The sequence below is a fragment of the Emys orbicularis genome, chromosome 7 (assembly GCF_028017835.1).
Source record: "Emys orbicularis isolate rEmyOrb1 chromosome 7, rEmyOrb1.hap1, whole genome shotgun sequence".
NCBI lineage: Eukaryota > Metazoa > Chordata > Testudines > Emydidae > Emys > Emys orbicularis.
This window is the reverse complement of record NC_088689.1, coordinates 21,315,808-21,338,335: the sequence shown is the minus strand read 5'-3', so window position 1 is coordinate 21,338,335 and position 22,528 is coordinate 21,315,808. Positions and strand designations below refer to the sequence as shown.

Below are 22,528 nucleotides of genomic sequence, written 5' to 3'. Positions count from 1 at the left end.
AGAGCTGCACATGTTCAGCACCTTTGAAAATCAGGTCACTTTTATGTATGTTCCTACACCTAAGTTTGGGTGCCTAAAATTTGGCTGCCTGAAATTTGACAGTTTTGACCACAGAGCTCAGTTGTGTATTCCTTGCATGTCCAAAATTCCTACTGAAGTTAATGGTCCCAGCTACTCTATAATTACTGCTCCGCTAAAGCACCCAGCTGCAGACAAGAGCCCAATCCTGCAAACCCTATAGTACATGAGGAGCTTTATACCAATGGAGTAGTCCCATTGATGCCAGTGGTACTACTCAAAGGCCTGATACAAAGCATGTTGTAGTCAACTGAAAGACTTCCACCGACGTCAGTAGGCTTTGGGTGAGTTAGTGTTTGCAGAATCAATGTGTCGTGCCACATATTTTAAGACATGTAAGAAGTCCTGATTCCTTGTTTAAGGGTAAATCTGTTGGTTCCCCAGAGGACAGGAAGAGGTACTACATGCTAAAGAAGCAAAAATTCAAACAATAACACATTTTTCTCCTTTATTAACCCTGATCCCAAATGCCTTGTTCATCTGTTATAAGCATTTTACAATCATGCATACAGGTGGTATCACTTCTATCTGAAACCAAGTGAAAACAAACACCAAGAGCCAGTTTCTATTGTCAGTTACATAGGGTCATCTCCCACTGAAGTCAATATAGACTTATCCTTGAAAATGACAGCAGAATTTGACTGCAGGAAAACCATTTAATAATTCACAAAAAAGGAATAGCTCTGTAAGTTAACAAAATGGAACAACTGACTGGAGGAAAAAGTAGATTCTATAATAGAGCTACTGTACTTTAAATAGAAAACATTATGTTAGAAGAACATTCCCAGCCTTGTTTAAACAGACTGAATCAGAGAAGTGCAGAGATAAGGCCAGCACAACTTGCCCAGGCATGTCTAGGCCTGTTTGGGTAATGCAGAACATGTATAAATGTGTACTCTAAACAAGCAATGCTCTCCGAGCTGTACAATCCTGATTAACCAAAGGTTGGATTAAAGATGGAAGGATGGAGGTTAGGGAATATGAGAAATGCCCTGAAGTGCAAACAGCTCCTTGGAATCCAAATCCATAAAATTTAGATTAATTAAAACCTAGATGAAAAATGCCAGTGCAAATACAAACAGTTAGACCAGCTAGAGAATTACGTGTGCCCTGTGATGCTCAGATAAACATTGCACATTGTTATTCCTCCTCAGGTATGTGGATCGTATTGCTGCCTATTTGGAGGTTTTTAGACATGTAGCTGAGAGCGCTTCTGAGATCATCTCTCTTGCTTGAATTGTTCTGTGCTTCAAGCTTCCCACAAGAGAAGCCCCTGGATGGGGGCACAAGAGTAGACAGCAAAAGGCAGAATAGAGAGCAAATAGGCACCCGTGGACCTGAGCAATCCCTGTGTAGGGCATAGATACTCACAGGCAAATTGACAAGATCAGAATAGGCCTTGAAACCAAATAAAGTATCATTTCCCTTTAGAATATATTAGACTCATTGGTCTCTGCACTGTGCCTAGTTTCACAAGACTGGACCGGCACAGAGTAAAGTGCAAGTCAAACAAGAGTGTGTGTGCTTTATATAGCATTTACAGTGGTCATACAAGAGGTTTTGGACAGTGCTAAAGGACCTGCCCTGAGGGTGGTCTGGTTTGCAAGAACAGAGGTTGGCAGCCTGTATCTCCCTCAGGTTGGTCTTGCAGATTTGCATTTTTATGGCTGTTCCCCTGCAGTTTGACCTTTTGGAGATGTCAGCAGCTCCTTAGCTCTAAAGCTGCTAGAAGAAGAAGACGAGAGATGTAGAAGTTTTGCTTTTTAGGCTTTTCTTACATTTATTTAATTTTTATGGCAATGTTGTTTGTTTAGCAACTTCTTACTTCCCTCCCATATATGTAGATTTATTAGCACTCTCTCTTTGGGCACCTAAGATTTCATATTTTTGGAAGGGATAACTGAGAATAAACTGAATGGCTCACGAGATTAGAAATGGACTATAGAGCCATTCACTGGTTCAGATTCAGCCTACTTATTTGGTGACTGAAAGTTATTACCACCTGATGACAGTCCAGTGGGGAATATTAACCCAATTTAGTGAAAACAATGGTCCCAATTACCCACTAGTAATTATCTTACTGAAGCACCCAGTTGCAGACTGGATGTGCAGTGATGAACTCAGCCATTTTCAAAGTGGATGAGTTTCTACATTACAAAATCCACCACCACAGTAGGTGCTATATGGCAACTTTGTTAAGAGTCACTGAAGAACCCAAGGGCTGAGTGGGTGTGGAGAATGAACTACTACTGGTGAGGCATTGTGGGGAAGCTTGCACTGCTTGTGTCGATGCTATATCTGTCTGGCAGATATAGAGAACTTTACTCTCCAGAGTTGCCAGTGCAGCACTTTTCACAAGCACTAAATTCACCCAATAAATGAACAAAACAAAAAAATCCAGATGAACGTAGAACAGATGGTGCAGTGAATATAGCATCTGATTCACATCTGCTCACCAGGCAGCTGAGACATCCAACAGCAGGTGAAAATATGGGCTTCATCATCACAAAAATATTGCAGATCCTTGCTCAGAAAGCTTTTTCCATACTACCATATTCAATAACCTCACTAGTGTGTTAAAGGTTCCTATCAAAGTACAGTTATTCCATTACAGACCCAAAATGAGTATGAAAAAGCACTTTTCTTCTAGAACAACACATGAAAATGAGTGAGTGAAGCTTTTGTTGTATATATTTATATATATATACAACAATTAAGTTTGGAGAGTTTAAAATCATAGTAGAAGAGATCGTATCTGTTTGACTGCACTGTTCATGTGTACACACAAGTCCAATTCTGTATCATCCGCACCTCCTTTAAAGTTTGATGTTCTCTGTCTGAGGAAAGTCCCTTTAATCAGATTTGGAAGTAGACGTCTTAGCGTTCTCAAAACAAATGAGGTGTTTTTCAAGGTGTTTTTCTCCGTTTCTGTAAGAGTATCTAATAACTGTACGAAATACATTAGAGCCCACGGGCTGCTCTAACTTATGCCCAGAGATCACCTTGCACTTAGCAGCCCCTCAATCAGTGGAGTGCAATGTTGTGCTTTATGCTATTCCCTGACAATGCACTGTGTGAACCTGATGCAAAGCCCATTAAAGTCAGTGGAATTCTTTCCACTGACTTCAATGGGCTTTAGATCAGGCCCTAAATTCCTTGGCAGTAACTGAAGATGTGGCCCAATGTGACCCTGCATATCATGGCTAATTCAACTCAGGGCTTCTATCTGAGAAAATATATATGAATCAGTTTTTTTTGGGGGGGGGTCCCCCCATTTAACCAGCTCTGGTCCTTACACAAGCACATTTCACTGGCAGCTTTGCATGTGCGAGGTGTACAAAATTGAGCTCTACGGTGTACAGTACAAGTGCATATCTACAGCTAGGTGGCTTGAAAGAATGTTGTGCTTGCGGAGGGTGCATTTACTTTTGTTAGAAGGAAAATTCTATTCATGCCAAAAGACGGGAAAGGGAGGTTTCTGACTGAGTCTACAATGTAAGCAAGACAAACAAAATGTTTGTTTTGAAATTGTGCAAGAGTGAAAAGGTCCTTTGAGGACAAGGTGGGATACATCATTAATCCTAGAATGCAGAGGAGATCATCTCCTTCAGGCACGAAGAATTTCCATTGCAACACTGTTCACAAACTTAATACCCCTCATCTGTTACCAGGTAACTAGAGTATCACAGATCCCGCCAATGTTTATGATATTAAGATTAGGAAGGCTTCTGTTCCTGTTCAAACGGACAGCTGCAACAACCTCAGAATGCCAGCCAAATGAATTGTCATAGGGCCATCTTTTCCTCACTTTACCCTCAGACCAATGCAATGAGGATTAGTAACCCAGAGGATTTCACAGAAACTCAGTGCCTGGGAAAACTTGCTTTCTAAATCGAGTGCTGGCAAGTCAACTTTATAAACACTGTCTCATTTATAAAACTGCATGTCGTTCTAAAATAGCAAGGCTCTTCCTTCATTAGGCATGGCAACAAAATATACAGCAACCCAAGAGCATATGAGCTTTTCATCAGCTTACACATGAGCCTTCTATTTAATGGTCTCAGTAATCTTTATGTCAGAGGTTGAATTGCAGCAGATGCAAATCTAATTGTGGATGTTATAGGACAATGAGAAAATGACTCTCTGCAGATACAGGCCCAGATCCTGAAAAGGTATTTAGGCCTCTAACTTCCACTGAAATCAAGAGGTGTCTCAGGGGGACTTCCAAATCCTGCTCCCAATACTTCCCCTTCCATTCACCATTACATGGACCACCTCCCCACATCTTTAAGATTGTGTGGACACCTCCCTCCCATTCATGATAATATAGAATCCCTGGAGCAACTGCAGCATTTGTTTTCATGGACAATTAATAGCAGAAAACCATTAGATTTATTTTAGTAGGTCTTTTAATACGAGTTGACAGGTGGAGGAGAGTTAGCACCATGGGCAACATTTTCAAAAGTGTCTAAGTGACTTAGGAGTAGAGCTGAGTGAAATTTTTTTGTCTGAAACTTTTTTTTGGTCCGGGGAGGGGTAAATAATGCAGATTCAACATCATCACACTGTTTTGCAAATTCGTATCAGTTATGTGTTGTAAAAAATAAATGTTGAAAAAATCAGAATGTTTAGTTTACCATTTTGGAAATGAAACATTCCAGTTTTTCAGCGCACAATAGCTTTGTTTCAAAATTTCCTTCACATTTATTGAAAACAACTTTAAAATGTTAAATGCTCAAAACCCCAAAACAATTTTTTCCCAACTTTTCAATTGACTAAAAAGTTTTAAAAAATTGTTTTTGGTTCAACCTGAAACTAATCTTTTCCCCAATTTTTTCCAAAATTGCCAGTGAATTGAAAAATCCACTTAGGAGCCTAAGTCCAGTTTAAAAAATGACTTGGCATTTAGGAGTCTAAGTCTTATTGGCTTGCAATGAAACGTAGGCTTCTAAGTACCTAAGTCACTTTTGAAAAATAGGGCTAAGGCTGTGACCACGAGCAAGAGCTCCACCAGTGGTCACACACCACATTTTGAGAACCTCTTATTGAAATCATGCTACATAAGAATATTGAAACGACCTCTTTGGCCCTGGGAATTTCATGTGTGTTTTACATAGACCCAGGATGAGAATATTCCTGTCAACAAATGATATATGAAAGCCATTGCAAGGGAAATAGGATATGAATAACTCATTGCAAAAGCACTATGCTCAGCATGCTAGTATACTTCAGCTCTCCTGCAGCTTCCTAGGGATGAACGGAAAAGTCTGCATTTTCAGACAGGAGAACGCACATCACAAACCAGTTAGAATGCCTGGACATTCATATGTGCCATCTACCACTTTATAAAGGATAGTCCTTGGGGCAGAGATTCTTTGCTGTGTGCCTTGTGCAACACAAAGCACATATTCTGAATCTTGACAAATGATAATTAGTAGTAATAATAATTAATGCCTATCAGCTCCATGGTTTACACCAGGGGTCGGCAACGTTCGGCACGCAGCTCGCCAGGGTAAGCACCCTAGCGGGCCGGGCCAGTTTATTTACCTGCTGACGCGGCAGGTTCGGCCGATTGCGGCCCTCACTCGCCGCGGTTCGCCGTCCTGGTCCAATGGGGGCGGCGGGAAGCGGCGCGGGCCGAGGGATGTGCTGGCTGTGGCTTCCTGCCGCCCCCATTGGCCCGGGACGGCGAACCGTGGCGAGTGGGGGCCGCGATCGACCGAACCTGCCGCATCAGCAGGTAAATAAACTGGCCCGGCCCGCTAGGGTGCTTATCTTGGCGAGCCGCGTGCCGAACATTGCCGACCCCTGGTTTACACTTTCAGCAGGTTTTGAGAGGTTTTTGTTTTTGGCCAAGTTCTAGTTATTAAGAAGGTTCATAAAGCTGTTAGTCCTTTATATGGACTAATACCTAGTCTTTTATATGTACTAGTGCCTTTTGATACTTGGAGGGTTTTATTTTAAAGAAAAGAGCTATTTCCATTTGAAATGCAGCCACTGAACTTATGGACTAGCTACTATTTTTCACAAACAGGCTTCCAAAGAAATTCACTCATATGGCTCAATACGCTGCAGTACCCAAGCACCAGGAGTGATAAAGATGCTGTCATTGTTTTCTGCCCCCCTCTAACAAAAGACTGTTCCTGGCTGAATGTCTGTGCCCATATAAAAAACATTTCTTATTTCATTTGCCTAGTTGACACTTGCCTACAGGCAAGTTCAGACCTGATGTAAGCAGGTGTGGTGAGGGGGTTTACTGAGCCTAAGGGAGTGAAGGAGCAGTACTGTGAGGCATGCTTCAAATGGAGGATCTGCTCAGAAAAAGACTGACAGTCAAGCAGGGAGGGAGAATGAAGGAGAGACTGTTTGAAGGGAGGAAGGTAGTTTGCAGCTTCTGAGGACAAAGCAATCCACAGGAGAGGGTCTGGTAAGGCCCAACTGGGAGGGTAGGGGCCTGCCCCTTTTCCCTCCACACACCCTGCTGATGGAGCATAACTGGAGACTAGGAAGAGAGCTGGACTGACTGAGCTTCTGGGACTGATTGGGTACTCCAACTGCGCAGGAAAGCAGGCTGTGACCACATGCCAAAGAGAAGAGAATGCGGGGAGGTAGGAAGCAGCCCAGGAGAGGCTGGTCAGGCGCACCAGGAAGAGGTGACAAGACAGTCCACTCCTCTCCCCATTGGGCCCTGGGCTAGGACCCAGTGCAGAGGGAAGGCCTGGGTCTCTCTATCTTTCTCAATCTGTCCAGGAGAACTCTGGGGTACTGGGAAATTGATGGGCCACGGCCTGCCTGCTGGCCCCAGAGCGAAACCTACTATGGGGTTCAAGGACTGTCAAGCCATGGCCTGGCCACTAGGCATTGCTGGCCCCCAAGTGAAACCTGCTCCAAAGTGCAATTCCATTTAACTTACTGGAGCTACTCTGGATTTATAATAGTGTAAATGAGATCAGACTCTGGCTCTCTGTCCCTTGAGTTGGAGTTGCAGGGACTCCTAGTGGAAGACTGAATCACAACAATTTATTATATATAACTCTGCATTTGCTTGCAATGACTTGTTTTATTATGATGCTTCATTTAACATAATGCTCAAGGATGTCGATTAAAGCATTTCAGGAGATGATCAATTTGTATAAATTTAGTGCTAGTGCCTTAGGTTTCTGTGTTTTAAAAAAATAATTGAAGCGTAAAGGAGCTGAGACACTGACACCAGATTACTCAATAGATATTTGGGGTCTGACTCCACTCTCTCATTGAGATGAGGCTTACACTGGTGTAAATTACTTCGATTGCGTTACTCCTGATGTGAGAGGAGCACCAGAGACAAATCCCCAAACAAATCTGTATAGAGTACTGGAAAATGCCAGCCATCAGCTTCACTTTGAAAATTGGGTTTTTTTAAAATACAAATTTCTAATAAAAAGCCACAGAATTCTTTGTTCGTATAAGCAAGTGAGGCTCCAATGAAGTAAGGCTATGTTACCCCAGTGGTGAATTTAGCCCATAGTCTTTAAGAGAATACAAATGCACATATAAACACAGTATGGAGACAGCACTATTTTCTCCTTTTTATCTCTGCTACCACTGGCTAATATATACATACAAACCTAGTAATGGTGAGTATGAAAAATCAAGCTACTTCATCATTTAAACTCAGGGATCTCATGACCTGCCACCCTATTGAATTCCAGATATGCTACAGGTTTATGTCATATGCAGTTCCCATGTAGAGAAGTGAGAGTTTGTGGGGATGAGAGAGTTTGAATCTAATCAGTTGTTTGTTTGTAATGCATTTATCTGCTTCAGCTTCTAGTTCTTTCAGAAGTGTGTGTCAGATGATCATCTTCATCCAGAACAGATACTTTCTTCTGTGGGCACATTTATTAGATTCATATTCTAAACAGCTAAACCTGAACATTGGTGGCTACATAGCAGGCTACTTGGCCCATGAAAAAACCCCACATGTTTTTGCTGAAAAGGTCTACACATCTGGTTTTCATCAGAGCCTTCCTCCTTTGGGAATCAGAGCCTTCCTCCTTCTGTGATGCAAAAGCAAGAGATAGGCGTATGGAAAGGAGAGAGAACAAGTCACAGGAGATAATAATTTACACAAAGAGAGAGCATGTGTAGCCTTTGCCCTGTGGTTTTACATAACATTCACTCAAAATGGGATGCTAAAATGTTTGTATTGGCTGTGGTAGTCCTTTGGTTATAGAGTAACTGAGGTAAGTAGCAACAAACTTTTGCATCAGAGTAATTGAAGTAGCTGTAGCTTCTAGCGTACACTTTTATTGCTGCATTAAGTCGTATTGTGGATCCCTATAAAAACATAGATTTTGTTACCCATTCCCTTATACAAATGTACAGTAGGGCACATTTATTAGCTCTCGATACTCATCAGAACATCTAGGGAAGATTTTTTTCCTCATGGTCCAGACTACGATTAGAAAAAACGGAAGTAGAGACAGTTCCTCAAAAGGCTTTCCCAGGTATTACATGAAGATCCAGTGCATGCTGGGACAGGAAGCTTGTGGAGTGAGAGTCAGTTCTTTGAAGACAATGAGACAGGTTGGATGTGTTGCATATGGCTACGGGGGAGGAGGGGGGGGCGACATGTCTGCCGAAATTTAATGAGCTCCTGCTGTTTTGGTCTGAGAGCAACATTTGCTTAAAATCAAGTCTGAGCTAAATGGTGTTTCTAGCCAGAATAATTCATGTTTTGCTGGATGCGGGGGGAATAGGGCCTCAGTAGCAAATTGAAGGGTAGTCTCCCCTCGCCCCCCCCCCCCAGAAACCTAGCAGCTGGTGCATTCTAAAGCAATAAAAGGGAAAAGATGTTTCTCAGCATTATTTTTATGAATCATGGATATCAGTAATCCTGGGAGGGGAAGATAGCAGTATGGTCCCATCGTCTCCCCCAGGGACAGGCACATCACTTCTACTCACCCATTCAAACCACTGCATCTAGCACTGCTCAGATAGTGTGTGCACACCACATTGCCAGAATGTGTCATTAAAAAAAACTAGATGTGGCCATGTAAAATGGCTGTGTGGTCTTTGGTGTCCTCTTTCGGAAAGTTTGTTTATGGCAATATAAGTCTTGATATCCTCTCTATGGATGCAATGAGTTTATTACACCATGTAAATTGCATAGGAAACAGCCCATCTATTACATTCACACATGTATGCATGGGGGTCATCTAAGTCAGTCAATATCGCTTAGACCAGTGGTGGGCAACCTGCGGCCTGTAGGCCGCATGCGGCCCATCAGGGTAATCTGTTGGCGGGCTACCAGACCGTTTGTTTACATTTGCACGGCTGCCTGCAGTTCCCAGTGGCTGCGGTTCGCTGTTCCCAGCCAATGGGAGCTGCAGGAAGCAGCGCAGGCCTGGCCGCTACTTCCCGCAGCTCCCATTGGCCGGGAACGGCAGACTGCAGCCACTGGGAGCTGAATATGTTGAACAGCATTGGTCCCAGTACAGATCCTCGGGGGACCCCGCTATTTACTGCTTTCCATTGTGAAAACTGACCAATTTTTCCTTCCCTTTGTTTCCCATCTTTTAACGAATTACTGATCCATGGGAGGACCTTACCTCTTATCCCATGGCTTCTTATTTGCTTAAGAGCCTTTGGTGAGGAACTTTTCAAAGGCTTTCTGAAAGTCCAAGTTTACTATATTGACTGGCTCACCCTCGTCCACATGCTTGTTGACCCCCTCAAAGAATTTTAATAGACTGGTGAGACGTGATTTCCCTTTAAAAAAGCCTTGTTGACTCTTCCCCAACATACTGTGTTCAGCTGTGTGTCTGAGAATTCTATTCTTTACTATAGTGTCAACCAGTTTGCCTGGTACTGAAGTCAGGCTCACCAGCCTGGAAGTGCCAGAATCACCGCTGGAGCCTTTTAAAAATGTCCTCCAGTCATTTGGTACAGAGGCTGATTTAAGTGATAGGTTACATACCACAGTTAGTAGTTCTGCAATTTCGTATTTGAGTTCCTTCAGAACTGTTGGGTGAATACCCTCTGGGCCAAGACTATAATAGGGTCCAAAAAAGAACTAGATACATTCATGGGATAGGTCCATCAATGGCTGTTAGCCAGGATGGGCAGGGATGGTGTCCCTAGCCTCTGTTTGCCAGAAGCTGGGAATGGGCGACGCGATGGATCGCTTGATGATAACCTGTTCTGTTCATCCCCTCTGGGGCACCTGGCATTGGCCACTGTTGGAAGACAGGATACTGAGCTAGATGGACCTTTGGCGTGACCCAATATGGCTGTTCTTATGTCTTGGAAACGCATTACTGTTTAATTTATTAATTTGTTCCAAAACCTCCTCTACTAACACCTCAATCTGGGACAATTCCTCTGATTTGTCACCTAAAAAGAATGGCTCAGGTGTGGGAGTCTCCCTCACATCCTCTGCAGTGAAGACTGACACAAAGAATTCATTTAGCTTCTCTGCAATGGCCTTGTCTTCCTTCAGCATGGGTGCCTGAACAATTTGTAGAGTGGGGGTGCTGAGAGCCATTGAACCAAACTGTAAACCCTGTATATGATGGAAACTGCTGCTGCACCCCCAGCACACCTAGTTCCAGCACCTATATACTTGAGTGCCCCTTTAGTACCTTGATCATCCACCCTGCCATTAAAGCCTGCCTGTGAGATGTGCTGAATCAGTGCATTTCCCAGGGCAATTGATCCATTCGTCCGTGGGCAGCCCCTCCCACTTTCTAAATCACACTCAGGAAGTGTAACTGAAAAGGGACCAGACTGTGAACTGTGCTCTTTTGAAACGCCATGTAGGTTTTGCAGTCCACCATGGTGCACCATCATTACCAGTGAGCCCAAACTGTACATCTGGAGGTGACTCAGAAATGTGATTGGATATTCTTGTGTCAAATTCATGCCGAGTATGATCATCTGACCAGCAGTGTGGTTTGTGTGATACTCCTAATAGAATGGGGATTTTTCACACCAGCATTCCAAATTACACTGAGCAGATTAGCAGTGCCCGCTTGTAGTATAACACTGGTCTGTTCTGAAAGCTAATTATAACCCTAGCCTTGAATTAAAATAATCATGGTTCTACATGAGGATACATCAACATGAACTAAACATGTTAACCACCCTTATCTGACTATAGCTCTGATACAGCACTCAGATACAGTGCTGAGTGTATAGCAATATGTAGCTAGAGAGCTTAGACAGGATATGGCCAGACCAGATGTCTGTGAAATGAGTTAATGCTTACATTATAGCATCACATGCTTGGCTTTCGTTTTGGGAGAAGTGTGCACAAACCACTGGATATCCATGCATTGCTTTAACTGGCACTGTTGATGCCAAGGATTTTTAGATTCATGGGGCACAGATGGAATTACCAGAAACTAATAATTAATAATAGGCTACCTTTCAGTGTTAGCAGGTGCAAGGACATTTTGTCAGTCTGAGGGGAGCGACATTATTTCCTGTAATATTTTCAGTGGTCACTTGACTTCTTAAAGTTATCTTTGTGCTTTCTTAAAGTCCTTGTTTAACTCAAAAGGTATTTGCTTTCATTTCTTATCATCAGCTAATGTTAGATTTCCACAGGTCTTTGTTTTTGTGAGACTTCCATCCCTTTCCCTAGGTTTTGCACCTTTGCATTGCCTTTGTCCATCTGTCTTTCTGGTCTCTCCTTCTTCAGTTCTTTTTGCCTCTTTTCACAAACCACTGGAAAATTCAGATCAGGGATTTCCTGTTCTACTGCAAATTGCACTGGTCCCTGGGTATTCCTTGTTGCAGTACGTGCTTTGCTTACATAGTGAACATCAGGAGAGTGGCAATTTATTTTAATTAAGATAAGTGATTAGAATTTTGTTTGTTTCTTTTAAAAAGTGTCACTACAAATATGTATGCATGTGCAGTCAGAAGTATCTCCAGGGACGAGAACTGTCATGTCATACATACCGTAACTTAACATGAGCAATTCTAAATGCCGGCAAAGATCTCATCATTGTCAGTGTTTTGAAATCATTTTGATCTGACAGTATGTGAGCTAAATAAAGAAACTACAACCAACCACAAAGCCTGTTTCATGCAGAGATGAGCGATACAGAGATCGTGTGTTCCCCTTAATAAACGGGCATGGTACTGGGATACAGTGCTCATCACTGTAGCATAACCACAAAGGCCCCAATTCAGAAAAGCACTTAAGCACATGCTTAAGCACATGCTTAAGTCCTAAAGACATCAATGGGTCTTAAGCACATGCTTAAAATTAGGGTCCTAATCCATATAAAATGGAGCCAGTTCTCCATTCTCTACTACAGAGGTGCAGCCTGCAGAGACTACAAGCTTAAAGGCTTTCCTCAATCTGGCCATAGATTTAAACAATTTGTAATGAGAAGGACGTATTTTGGAGCAATACTGCAAGCGCTCCTATGAAAGGGAGAAGTCTCCTTGCTCAGTAGCTGTGATCCTTTTATGCATGATATTTCAGTTATATCAGCTTGTCCAAAATGTCCCATCAAATGGCAGTAAATGGCTTTTAAAAAAATAAATTCATTTCGTTACAATTGGATGGATCTGTGCTGAATGAGTTCTCAGATCTCAAGGTCCTAAAGCAGCCAGGCTGGGGTATTGTGTAATATATCCAAAACTAAGTGGGTACATTTGCATCCAGCCGACATTACAGAAGGTGGAAGAAATGCAAGAACTACTGCAAAGGGAACTAACAGTACGCCTGGATTTCCAGCATGTAAATTGCTGCTGCTGAGAATACCTAATTCTTACTGGCAGATTTGGGGAAAGTAACATTAAGTCTTCGAGGGCTTCAGAGAGACAGGTTGTCTGCTCGATCGGTTTGCTGATGGGATTTTTCTTTTTCACAAAGGGTTTACTAAGTGTAATTATTATCTTTTGAGAGACTTGAACAGCATTCTCTGCACTGGCTTCTGCAGACTCTAAAGATGAACATTTCAATTAATCATTTTGAATGCTGTTGGAATTCACTTATAGATCTCTGAGGCCAGAAGGGAATTTTAGATCATCTAGTCTGACTTCCTGGATAACACAAGCCTTAGAATTCCATCTGTTTACTCCTGTATGCAGCCCAAACCCAATAAGTTTGCCTAAAGCATCTTTCAGCAAGGCATCCAGTTTCGATTTGAAGACAAAAAGAGATGGCGCACCCACCACTTCTTTCGTAGCTTGGTCCAATATTAATTTATCTCTATTAAAAAATTGGGCCTTATTTTTATTATTAATTTGCCTGGCTTTATCTTACAGCCACTGGTTCTTGTTATGCCTTTCTCTGCTAGTTTAAAGAGCCCTTTAGTACCTGGGGTATTTTCTCCCCGGGATATTCCTTAGAAAATATCTATGTCATGAAATGTCCATGGTGGAGTGGGGGGGAGGGGGAAGGAAGGGGAGAACACCGGTAAGTGTACAATAAGGACCAATTTTGTTCTCGCATGGAGATGTCTTAAGTGAAGTAGCACATTTTCCCCTCTCTCTAAATTCAGCTGATTCTCTGACCTTGTTTGTGCAAACTGAATGCCATTGTTTCATGTGCCTGTTTTCTGTTCCCTCTGCAGAATCGTCAAACCTTTAACAGCCTTAGCTGCCTTAGCACCACAGTGGACGACTGCGCTCAGCAGAATCAGTTCTGCCCTGGTATCAACAGCCCCAAGTCATGGACAGCATCTCCTTCCTCCTCTGATGTCATGCCAGGCAGGACACCAGCCTGCACCCCCGTGCCAGAGCCACACTCAAACGCAGAAGAACGTAGCGTTAGCAAAGACGACCTCTCTTGGGAAGAGTCAGACTATTGTGCCACGGAAGACGAGAGCAGTAGAAAAGAAGATGAAAGGGCTTCATGGAAGAGTAGTGGAACAGGGGGGCGGAATGTCTTTCCACTAGATGGTGAATTAGACATTGAGCAAATAGAAAACAATTAAAGAATATTGTTTGCGTCAGGGTTTGGGGATGTAAATTAAGAACAGTGAGTAGTAAAATCTCCTAGGTTCAATACTTGGGTTATACTGTATTTAGGCATAAAAGCAAATCAATGTTCTTGTCCTATCAGCAATAGGAGACAAAAGCAGCCTTGCCAAAATTTCATCAGGTATCCTGAGCAATTTTTTTTTTAAATCTTGAAATTCTATGTAACTACTGTAGCCAGATATCAGCTAGTTTGGTTAAAATAGCCCATGGGGCTTTGGAAAGAAGCATTCTAGAGATCTCCAAACTGCATTTCCCCCCCCTCCACCATTAAGTCAACAGCTTTTAGTAAACTTGAAATTGCAGGTGTTGGAATAGCTGCAATTTCTTAGTGAACATGTGTGTTTAGATTTTTTTTTTTTAAGGACTGGAAAATAAAGTACTGGTTTTGATTCACAAACTAGGTACTGTCTAGTACAGAGAGCCAGACTGAGAGGGGCTATGTTATGCCTCAGTGGGACCCTCATCAGCCCGGGCTTTCTGGGCCGCAAGCTATAAGGAATGTTTCATTTTAAGTGATTCCTACCCCTTCTTCTGATTTCATACTGCACCTTAGACACTAGGAGAGGGGAGATTGCAAGGGGGTGATGAATCCTTAGTTTAACCTGCCATCCTGGAGATCATTATTCAGCTCAAGTCTGAGTGAGGGATCTTATAACTGAAACCCTGCAGTCTTACTTAGGCAACACTCCTACAGTCATAACCACAGAATCATCCCATATTGCCTTGCCATAAAGCCTTTTTAGTCCTGCAGGCATCAACAGAGCCATGAGAGGGAAATCACAAGCATAGTGCTTGACATTTGATCATGATCACAGCAAAGGATTTATATTTTCAGTTTCCTTAATTCAACGAAAGCAGAGGGTAGGGAATGCACAATATAAACAAACCCCCTGGGGCCAGATCAACAGCTGACATAAGTTACCTTTGACATCAATGGCATTATGGCTGCTGAGGATCTGGCCCATGTCTCAGTGTTTGGGAACTTCAGATCAGTGTTAGAGCTGTGCCGGGCATTAGCATAAGAGCAAATTCTGCTGTTTCCAAAAGAAGTTGCTATTAGACACAGCTGCTTTAGTGTTCTTCCTTTCAAGCCCCTCTTTTAGCCCCAGTGGAAAAATAGTCCAGCTTTCTATTGGGCTTGTGAAAGCAGGGCTTTTAGAAGAGGCGGCTCAGTGTTTGGCAGGTAACATGAGTTCTAATGGTGACTGTTCTGATCTCGCTCTCATACCAGCGTCAATCTGAGTATGTCCATTGTAGTCAGTGGAGCGAAGCCAGTAGAAAACTGGTATAAGTGAGATCAGAATTGGAGACTTAACAATAAAACAAAACAAACGTCCCAACAGGCTCAGATTTTCTTAGATGTCCTTGTCCAGTGTGATAAGAGTACATTTATTAAAGCCTTTGTGCTTGTCGGGCACGTTTGGCAGGCAACATAGGGTGAAATTCTGAGCCAGTGGCAAAACTCAGTGGCTTTAATGGGGGGGGGGGGGCTGGATTTCACGTTTAGTTTTGCTGAAGACTGAAGGTTCTTCATCACTGTAGGAAAGTCCAAGTGAGTCATTTGCCTCTTTTTGAAGAACTCGTGTGAAAGCCCATCCAAGGTTTCATACACCAAAACCTTTTTGATTACTCCTCTGCTTCTACCTACATCTTGCCAGCCTTTTCTCCAGTACTTCTTATTCAGGGATATGATATTTTTTCTCTTTTAAGGGTTCATTTTTAAAAAAACACACGTTTGTTTTAAATTTGGCATGGAACTCATAATGACTGTGAGCTGACGTACAGAACACGGCTGGCACAAAAGCATCTGGTGCAGCATTCGCCCTGTCTAAACTGATGGACAGCTTGATCTTACTGCACTTGAGGATTTCCACAGCGCCAATGCTGTACAGGGCTTGTTGCCAATGGTCATCCATGTTGTTAGGGTGTATGCAATAGGTGAGATGAGAAATCGCTTTCCGATCACTTAGGATTGGATTTATCCTGTGATTTACCAAATCACAGAAATAAAACACATTCAGTCAGAGAGGGTTTAACCCCTGTCCCACTAACAAATCCAGATTTTCCGTGCTTTCGTTTGGCGTGTTTTACTGTGAAATGGTTTGATATAAAATGCAGTATGATTATTTGACAAAGTAAGCTCTCAAGATGTTGAAAAGCCAGGTAGCAGCACTGAAAGCTTTCCCTTTCCCTGCCCCCATTTTTAGCAACGATAAAGTGGTGAACATTACGTTTATACAATTTATTATACCTTTTACCTTGGTAAAATAAGCTGTTCACTTGCTAACAGGTCTATGAGGAAACAATCTTTTCTTTTCTTTTTTACTTATAGGAGAACAATATCCTAGATATGGAATTTTAATCACATCTTCTTATGTTACTGCACTTTTTTTCTGCAGTGGTTCAAGATGTGTGTAGCATCTAGTATCACAGTGGAATCCATCCAGTTGTATAGCTTTATAAAGTGTCCAGTCAAATTGCACAGAGTGTTTTGTTTGTAACAATGTTAATTTCAGCTCTCTCTCTAGATATGATACTGGCACAAAGTGGAAGCCAAACAAGTAATAATTTGGGGGGGATGGGGATGATTTTATTTTTAATGTTCTGGAATTACACAGCTCTGTGAAAACAATATTTTGTTCCATGCATTAATGAAGAAAACACACCTTGTCTAAATCCTTTAGGCACATCATTTTGAAAGTGTGCATTCAGACGGTTGTATGCCCAAGTTGTGGATGCATAAAGGTAATCATGCACACATTGAACCTTGCATTCAGAAGTGCATTCTGTGACATATGCACAATACTACCTGGGACACATGCACTTTTGTGTGCACACTTTTTAAAAGACACACTGACAAAATATCAGTTTCCTCAAAAGCAGACTATCTATACAGTGAAACCTCTAAAGCAATGGGTCTCAACCAGGGGTACGTGTACCCCTGGGGATACACAGAGGTCTTCCAGGGGGTATCTCAACTCATCTAGATCAGTGTTTCACAACCTGGGGGGCATGGATTAGGAGGGTTGCAAGTGCAGGGTGGGTGTTAGGGGGTGGCAAGCAGGGCAATTGCCTGGGGCCCCACGCCACAGGGCGCCCCAGAAAGCTAAGTTACATGTTTAGCGGCGCTCAGGCTTGAGCCCCAGGCAGCAGGCCTCAGGCATCAGACTCCTGAAAGGGGTACAATAGTCTGGAAAGGTTGAGAACCTCTGCTCTAAAGGAACTGACAAGAATAAGATGCTTTTGGGTAGTGCCCTTCTCATAAAGAACTGCTACTCAGTTCAGTCTGGGATGGTCTCTTCTGCTGGAAGATTGCCTAAGAAGGGTGGTTTCTTCACTGTATGAGAGACTATTTTGTTAATGTTTTAGTGTCCATTTTACCTTTTATAGCCACACATCATACCATTTGGCTTCAGTGACTATTTTGAGTCTTCCTGTGCAAGTGAAATGACTGGTATTTCCCCGCAAATGATATTTCCTAAGCTCTGCTGGTGGCGTAGCTCTGAGACATCATTAACATCAAATCAGCTACGAGTTGGACTGATCGAACAGTGTGCAAACGCTCCCAAAACCTTTACTGTCAGTTCTGGCTCCTGAACTGTTAGTACTGCCCCAACTTATACAGCACCAATCTTGTTCCCATTCCCTCTCCTCTGTCAAGAGGTTGCCTCCTCTACTGTGTATCCCGCTGCTGCAGCCCCTTCTTTCTGACCTCTACAGCTCCACAGAGGTCAATATTCCTAAGCCTGACAGCTCACAGATGCAGTGGTGCAGTGGTTTACAGATGTAGTGCATTGGACCATCACCACAATGCTTCTAGAGTATCTCTCTAGAAGTATCTAGAGTATCTTTTGCTATGCTGATTTGTGAAAACCTGGACTGACTTGTTTTTTAGTTGTTTTCTTTTAGAGCTATAGAAGCACTCTGGTATTTACATATCTCCGACTTTTAATTCATAAGGGCTTTTATTTTTTAAAGGGCTGCTATGCTATGTTAAAACATGCACAGTAGGAAAGTGACCAAATGGATCACTACCCAGCTGTATTCAACATAGCAGTAGCATACAGTTTACATTGCAGCACAACGTGTTTGCCTTACTAAAGATGCTTCTACAATGAGCAATGGCCTTAGATGGGCACATTAGCATAGACACAAACTACAGTTAGCAACAATTTTAGGCCACAGTGGTGTTTTGTTTTGAGGGTTGGTTTTTTGTTTTGTATGATTTTTGTACTGATTTTCAGGTTAATAAAGCCTTACTTTTTAAAAGTTTTTCTGTAGAGGTAAAACATTTCCGGATTTATATGTATATTAAAACAATTAAAAAAATCGGAACTAGAATATAGTATGTGCCTCAGATTCCGGGGACATCCTGTTGATTGTAAAATTAGAAGGTGTCTTGCTCTTCAGAACATGATGGAAGCTCAGCAAGATCTTACACATGCAGTGACACCAGCTTAAAAACAATGGATCCCTATGGTGAGGATTTATTAGCTTTTTAGGACTTCACCAATATTACACAGATGCTTTGAATAACCCGTACTTCAAATTCCTACCATATGCAAGAGTCTGGCACTATGGAGCAAATGATTTTATATGCTAGGTAATTAACAGTCTAATCATCATGGAGATAGACAGTGACTGATTTGGAACATGGATCAATTTGGACTACAGACATTTAATGATGACAGCAAAATATCAACAGCAATAAAATTTCAGCATTCAATAAAATTATTTTTAAAAAGTATATTAGTGGATAATGTCCTTCTTGTTAGCACTGGTAACATACTCACAGGGAATTTGCTGTGTATTTGCAGGTATAGCTCATTGAGGTTGTTCTATGAAAGATTGCAATACATCTTCATATGGAAAAAAGAAGACACAAAGGAAGTATTTGTAGAATAGATTGTAATTTCTCACATAATAGCCTATTTGGCCAATAAAGTTGTGTTTCAAGTGCATTGTTTAAAAATCCTGGATGACAGGACAATGGACTTATGTAGGACGTTTTAGGATTGTAGCAGTGCTTTACAGAGTCTGTTTTTGATGTTTAAGAATCGAAAGAAGATGACAGACAAAAAAAGCCTTCTGAAAGCTATGAACTGAAGTAAGAGTCTCTCCATGTTAATTGCACAAATGCAAATGTACGTAAATGTATACAAAGTTGGATTTGTAGAAGGTGTAATCTTTGTTCAAAGACTGTTCTTTCACCTGAAAGTCAAGAAGACTGCTGATTTGTACTCTCTCAATGACTTTATTGCACTAGAGCAACTCAGTCTCAGGAATTTGCTTGTTACTTTTACTATGTAAATAAAGCTTCCTGGTTCAATAACCGGCTGCCCAGCACTGGTCTTTGTTTATGCTTTGCTATGTTTCTCCATTACCAGGGTACCGCTGGTGTTGACAGAAGACTTCCTCTCCTGCTATAAAGACATGGAGCTTTGTGCTGTGGTTGTTCGGCTAGGTGGACCTTACCAAAGGCAACAAATACCTTTTAAATCTCTGGGAATAACCATGGTGCCTGAAAAAAACAAGATCCCAAATAATCTCCCTCACATCTGTACACAAACAGGACCCTCCACATGAATTTCCTTCCTGTCCTACATGGAAAGAGGTTGGAGATCAGCCACTGCTGTGATAGCTTCACTCTTTTCTCTGGACCCCACAGACACACCTATGCAGGTTCAGTTCTACAGTGGGGGAGAGGCAGAGACTAGGTAGAGTGGTGGATTGTTGCCCTAACCACCCTGCAGAAATTCCACTAGAAATTTATCACAGTCTGGGACTACTCTATCTTTTCCACAGGAACCTCTGGAGCAGCCATGGTGATGGGAAGCCATTGACCTCTTCCACATGGACTGCATTCATGAGGCTCCCAGTAGCCAATGGATCACAACCCTTGAGTAATGGTGCCGCCCACACATACCATGGTAGGGCTAGTATTTCTGTGCAGTTTTACAGAAACAGACACAAATTTACTGTTGATGAACAAAGATAACAATTGAATCTGTTCCTTTAAAGGAAAGGAAATCTAGTAACCTCCCCTCAAATAATAATTGGTTATCTATATTTGGGTTTAGAAGGGCATGTTTACCTTTTGCCCTCACTGAACCTTAATATAACATATATATGTTCATTTTTCTTACAGCATTAAAGTACAATACTATATTTCCTCTGATTTGCTGTGCATTTGTATCATATTTATATAATGATTTAAGAGAGTCGAGCAAAAGAAATAAGGAATTGATGCACAGAACAAATGGATAACGGAAAGACATATACAACACATACACAATTTGGTTCATGATTTTTTGGGTGCCAAAAATAATTAAACCTTCTTTATAGTAGATGACCTGTACTACTTAGAGCCATTAGATAATTCACTGGTTCAGAGACTCTTTGGATAGCTGTCTTTAATGAGGGTTTATGTTGCCCATTACCAGGAATTAGTACCAGTCAAGCTGGCTTCAAAAAAAATGTCATATATGCAACAACAGCATAACATTAGTTTCACTGTGCACTTGTGGGGTTGTTGTAGTTGTATCATCATGAGATCAGGATGCAAAAATAAGGTTAGTGGGTGAGTACCAAAACCTTCCTCGGACCGCTGAATTGAAGGTGCAGATAATAATAATATTGGTGGGCTTATCCTAGGCCATATTCATCTATCAACATTAGGGCTGTCAATTAATCACAGTTAACGCACATGATTAACTCAAAAAAATTAATCGTGATTAAAAAAAATTAATTGTGATTAATCACAGTTTTAATTGCACTGTTAAACAATAGAATCCCAATTGAAATGTATTAAATATTTTTGGATGTTTTTCTACATTTTAAAATATATTGACTTCAATTACAGCAGAGAATACAAAATGTACAGTGCTCACTTTATATTATTATTTTTATTACAAATATTTGCACTGTAAAAATGATAAATTAAATAGTATTTTTCAATTCACTTCATACAATACCATTATGCTGAGGGCTTCTGATTTTTGGTTTTAAACACTAGTAAACCCCCCTCTAATAAAAATAAAGATAGATGTTTGTCCATTAAACACTGGAAAAGATTACTTGTATTGAAGGGCTTGTCTACAAGGGGCAGCAATGGAGGTGTGATTTCTAAGGTACTCTAATGTGTTGCACATTAGTTGGTCCGCGTAGATCCTGCTAATGCACTTTAACATAGTGCTGTTTGACACCACACTCGGGAACATTACAAAGAGATTACTTGTTACACTGTTTAGTATTGTAATGAGTAATGTATATAATATGCAGTATTACAGTATGTACAAAGAGGCAGGCCTGAAATGCCCTCGTATGACAAGTGCAATAAGAAAGGGTCACAGCACACCAGCTGCTTAGGTTCTGGCATTACAAAAAAAATATTATACTTCGCACTTATAACCCAGGGTCTTAAAGTGGTTTATAAGCACTGCTTAACAAATCCTCATCACCCCCTCTCCATGTATTATTACTCCCATTTAACAAATGGGGAAACCGAGGCAGAGAACATTTAGGCAGTGACTTGTCCAAGGTCACTCAAGAAGCCTGAGGCCCATTAGAACACAAATCTTCTGCATCTCAGTCCAGTCTAAGACACAAGCTCATTCTTATGGTTAAAAAGCAACGGGAATTTAGGATTTGCCTATTAATTCACTGTCCTAAATCAAGGCTAAAGGATATTTTTTGAGTGTGACAAGCTAATTCCTGATAATTGCAGCCATACAACCAGACAAAGCAGGCAGCAGCTGACCTAAGGCCAAGTTAGGAGGAAGTTCTGAGGCAGTGAGTGACGCAGTTCAGTACCAGTTCTGTATGATTAGATGACACATCCTTTCTCTAAAGCTGTTTAGAGGCGGGCATGGAGTTTCTATTGTAATCAGATGAAAGTTCAGGAAGGATTGGATTTGTAAGAGTTTGTGTGAAGCAAAGTTTTGTTTTGTTTTTTAAATAGTTACTGATGTTAAGGAAATTGTTTTTTATGCCTATAATCCCAGCTGATCAGAGACTTCGAAGAGTAGGGACAGTTTTTCTTACCATATTGAGATGAGAGGTGGGGAGGGGAGAGAAGGCCTGATCTTTAGGGTTTTAAAGAACTGCTTTCTTTGGTATTGAAACCAAAGCCAGCTTCCATATGGGGTCCTGATTTTCACAACTGCTGAGCCCCCCGCACTCCAAATGAAGTCAGTGGTAACTGCATGTGCCCTGCTTCTCTGAAAATCAACCCTGTGAATTTCTTTTAAGAAATGCTCACAGGAAGCTCTAAAACAAGTGGAGGAGAGAATTAAAATGAGCAGGAATTCAAGCAACCTGCCCCTCCTATCCTTTTGTATTCTGATATTGACTAGGTGTTAGCAGCTGAGGCATTCTACAGGCAGTTGGGATATTAAATGTCATGGGGCAGTGTTTGAATATTATAAAGCTCTGGGTCAGTGTGTGACTGATTTAAATAAAGTTA

The 22,528-nt window shown here is 41.6% G+C and overlaps 1 protein-coding gene across 1 annotated transcript in view; it reads left to right on the top strand.

Annotated features, from left to right (window-relative positions):
* The window catches only part of FAM53B (family with sequence similarity 53 member B), a 97,612-nt gene extending 83,594 nt beyond the window's left edge, over nt 1-14,018 (top strand). The window contains exon 4 of the mRNA XM_065408023.1: nt 13,656-14,018. Within this exon, the coding sequence (XP_065264095.1) occupies nt 13,656-14,018 (363 nt within the window). The remainder of the gene's footprint in view (nt 1-13,655) is intronic.
* The last annotated feature ends 8,510 nt before the right edge of the window (nt 14,019-22,528 follow it).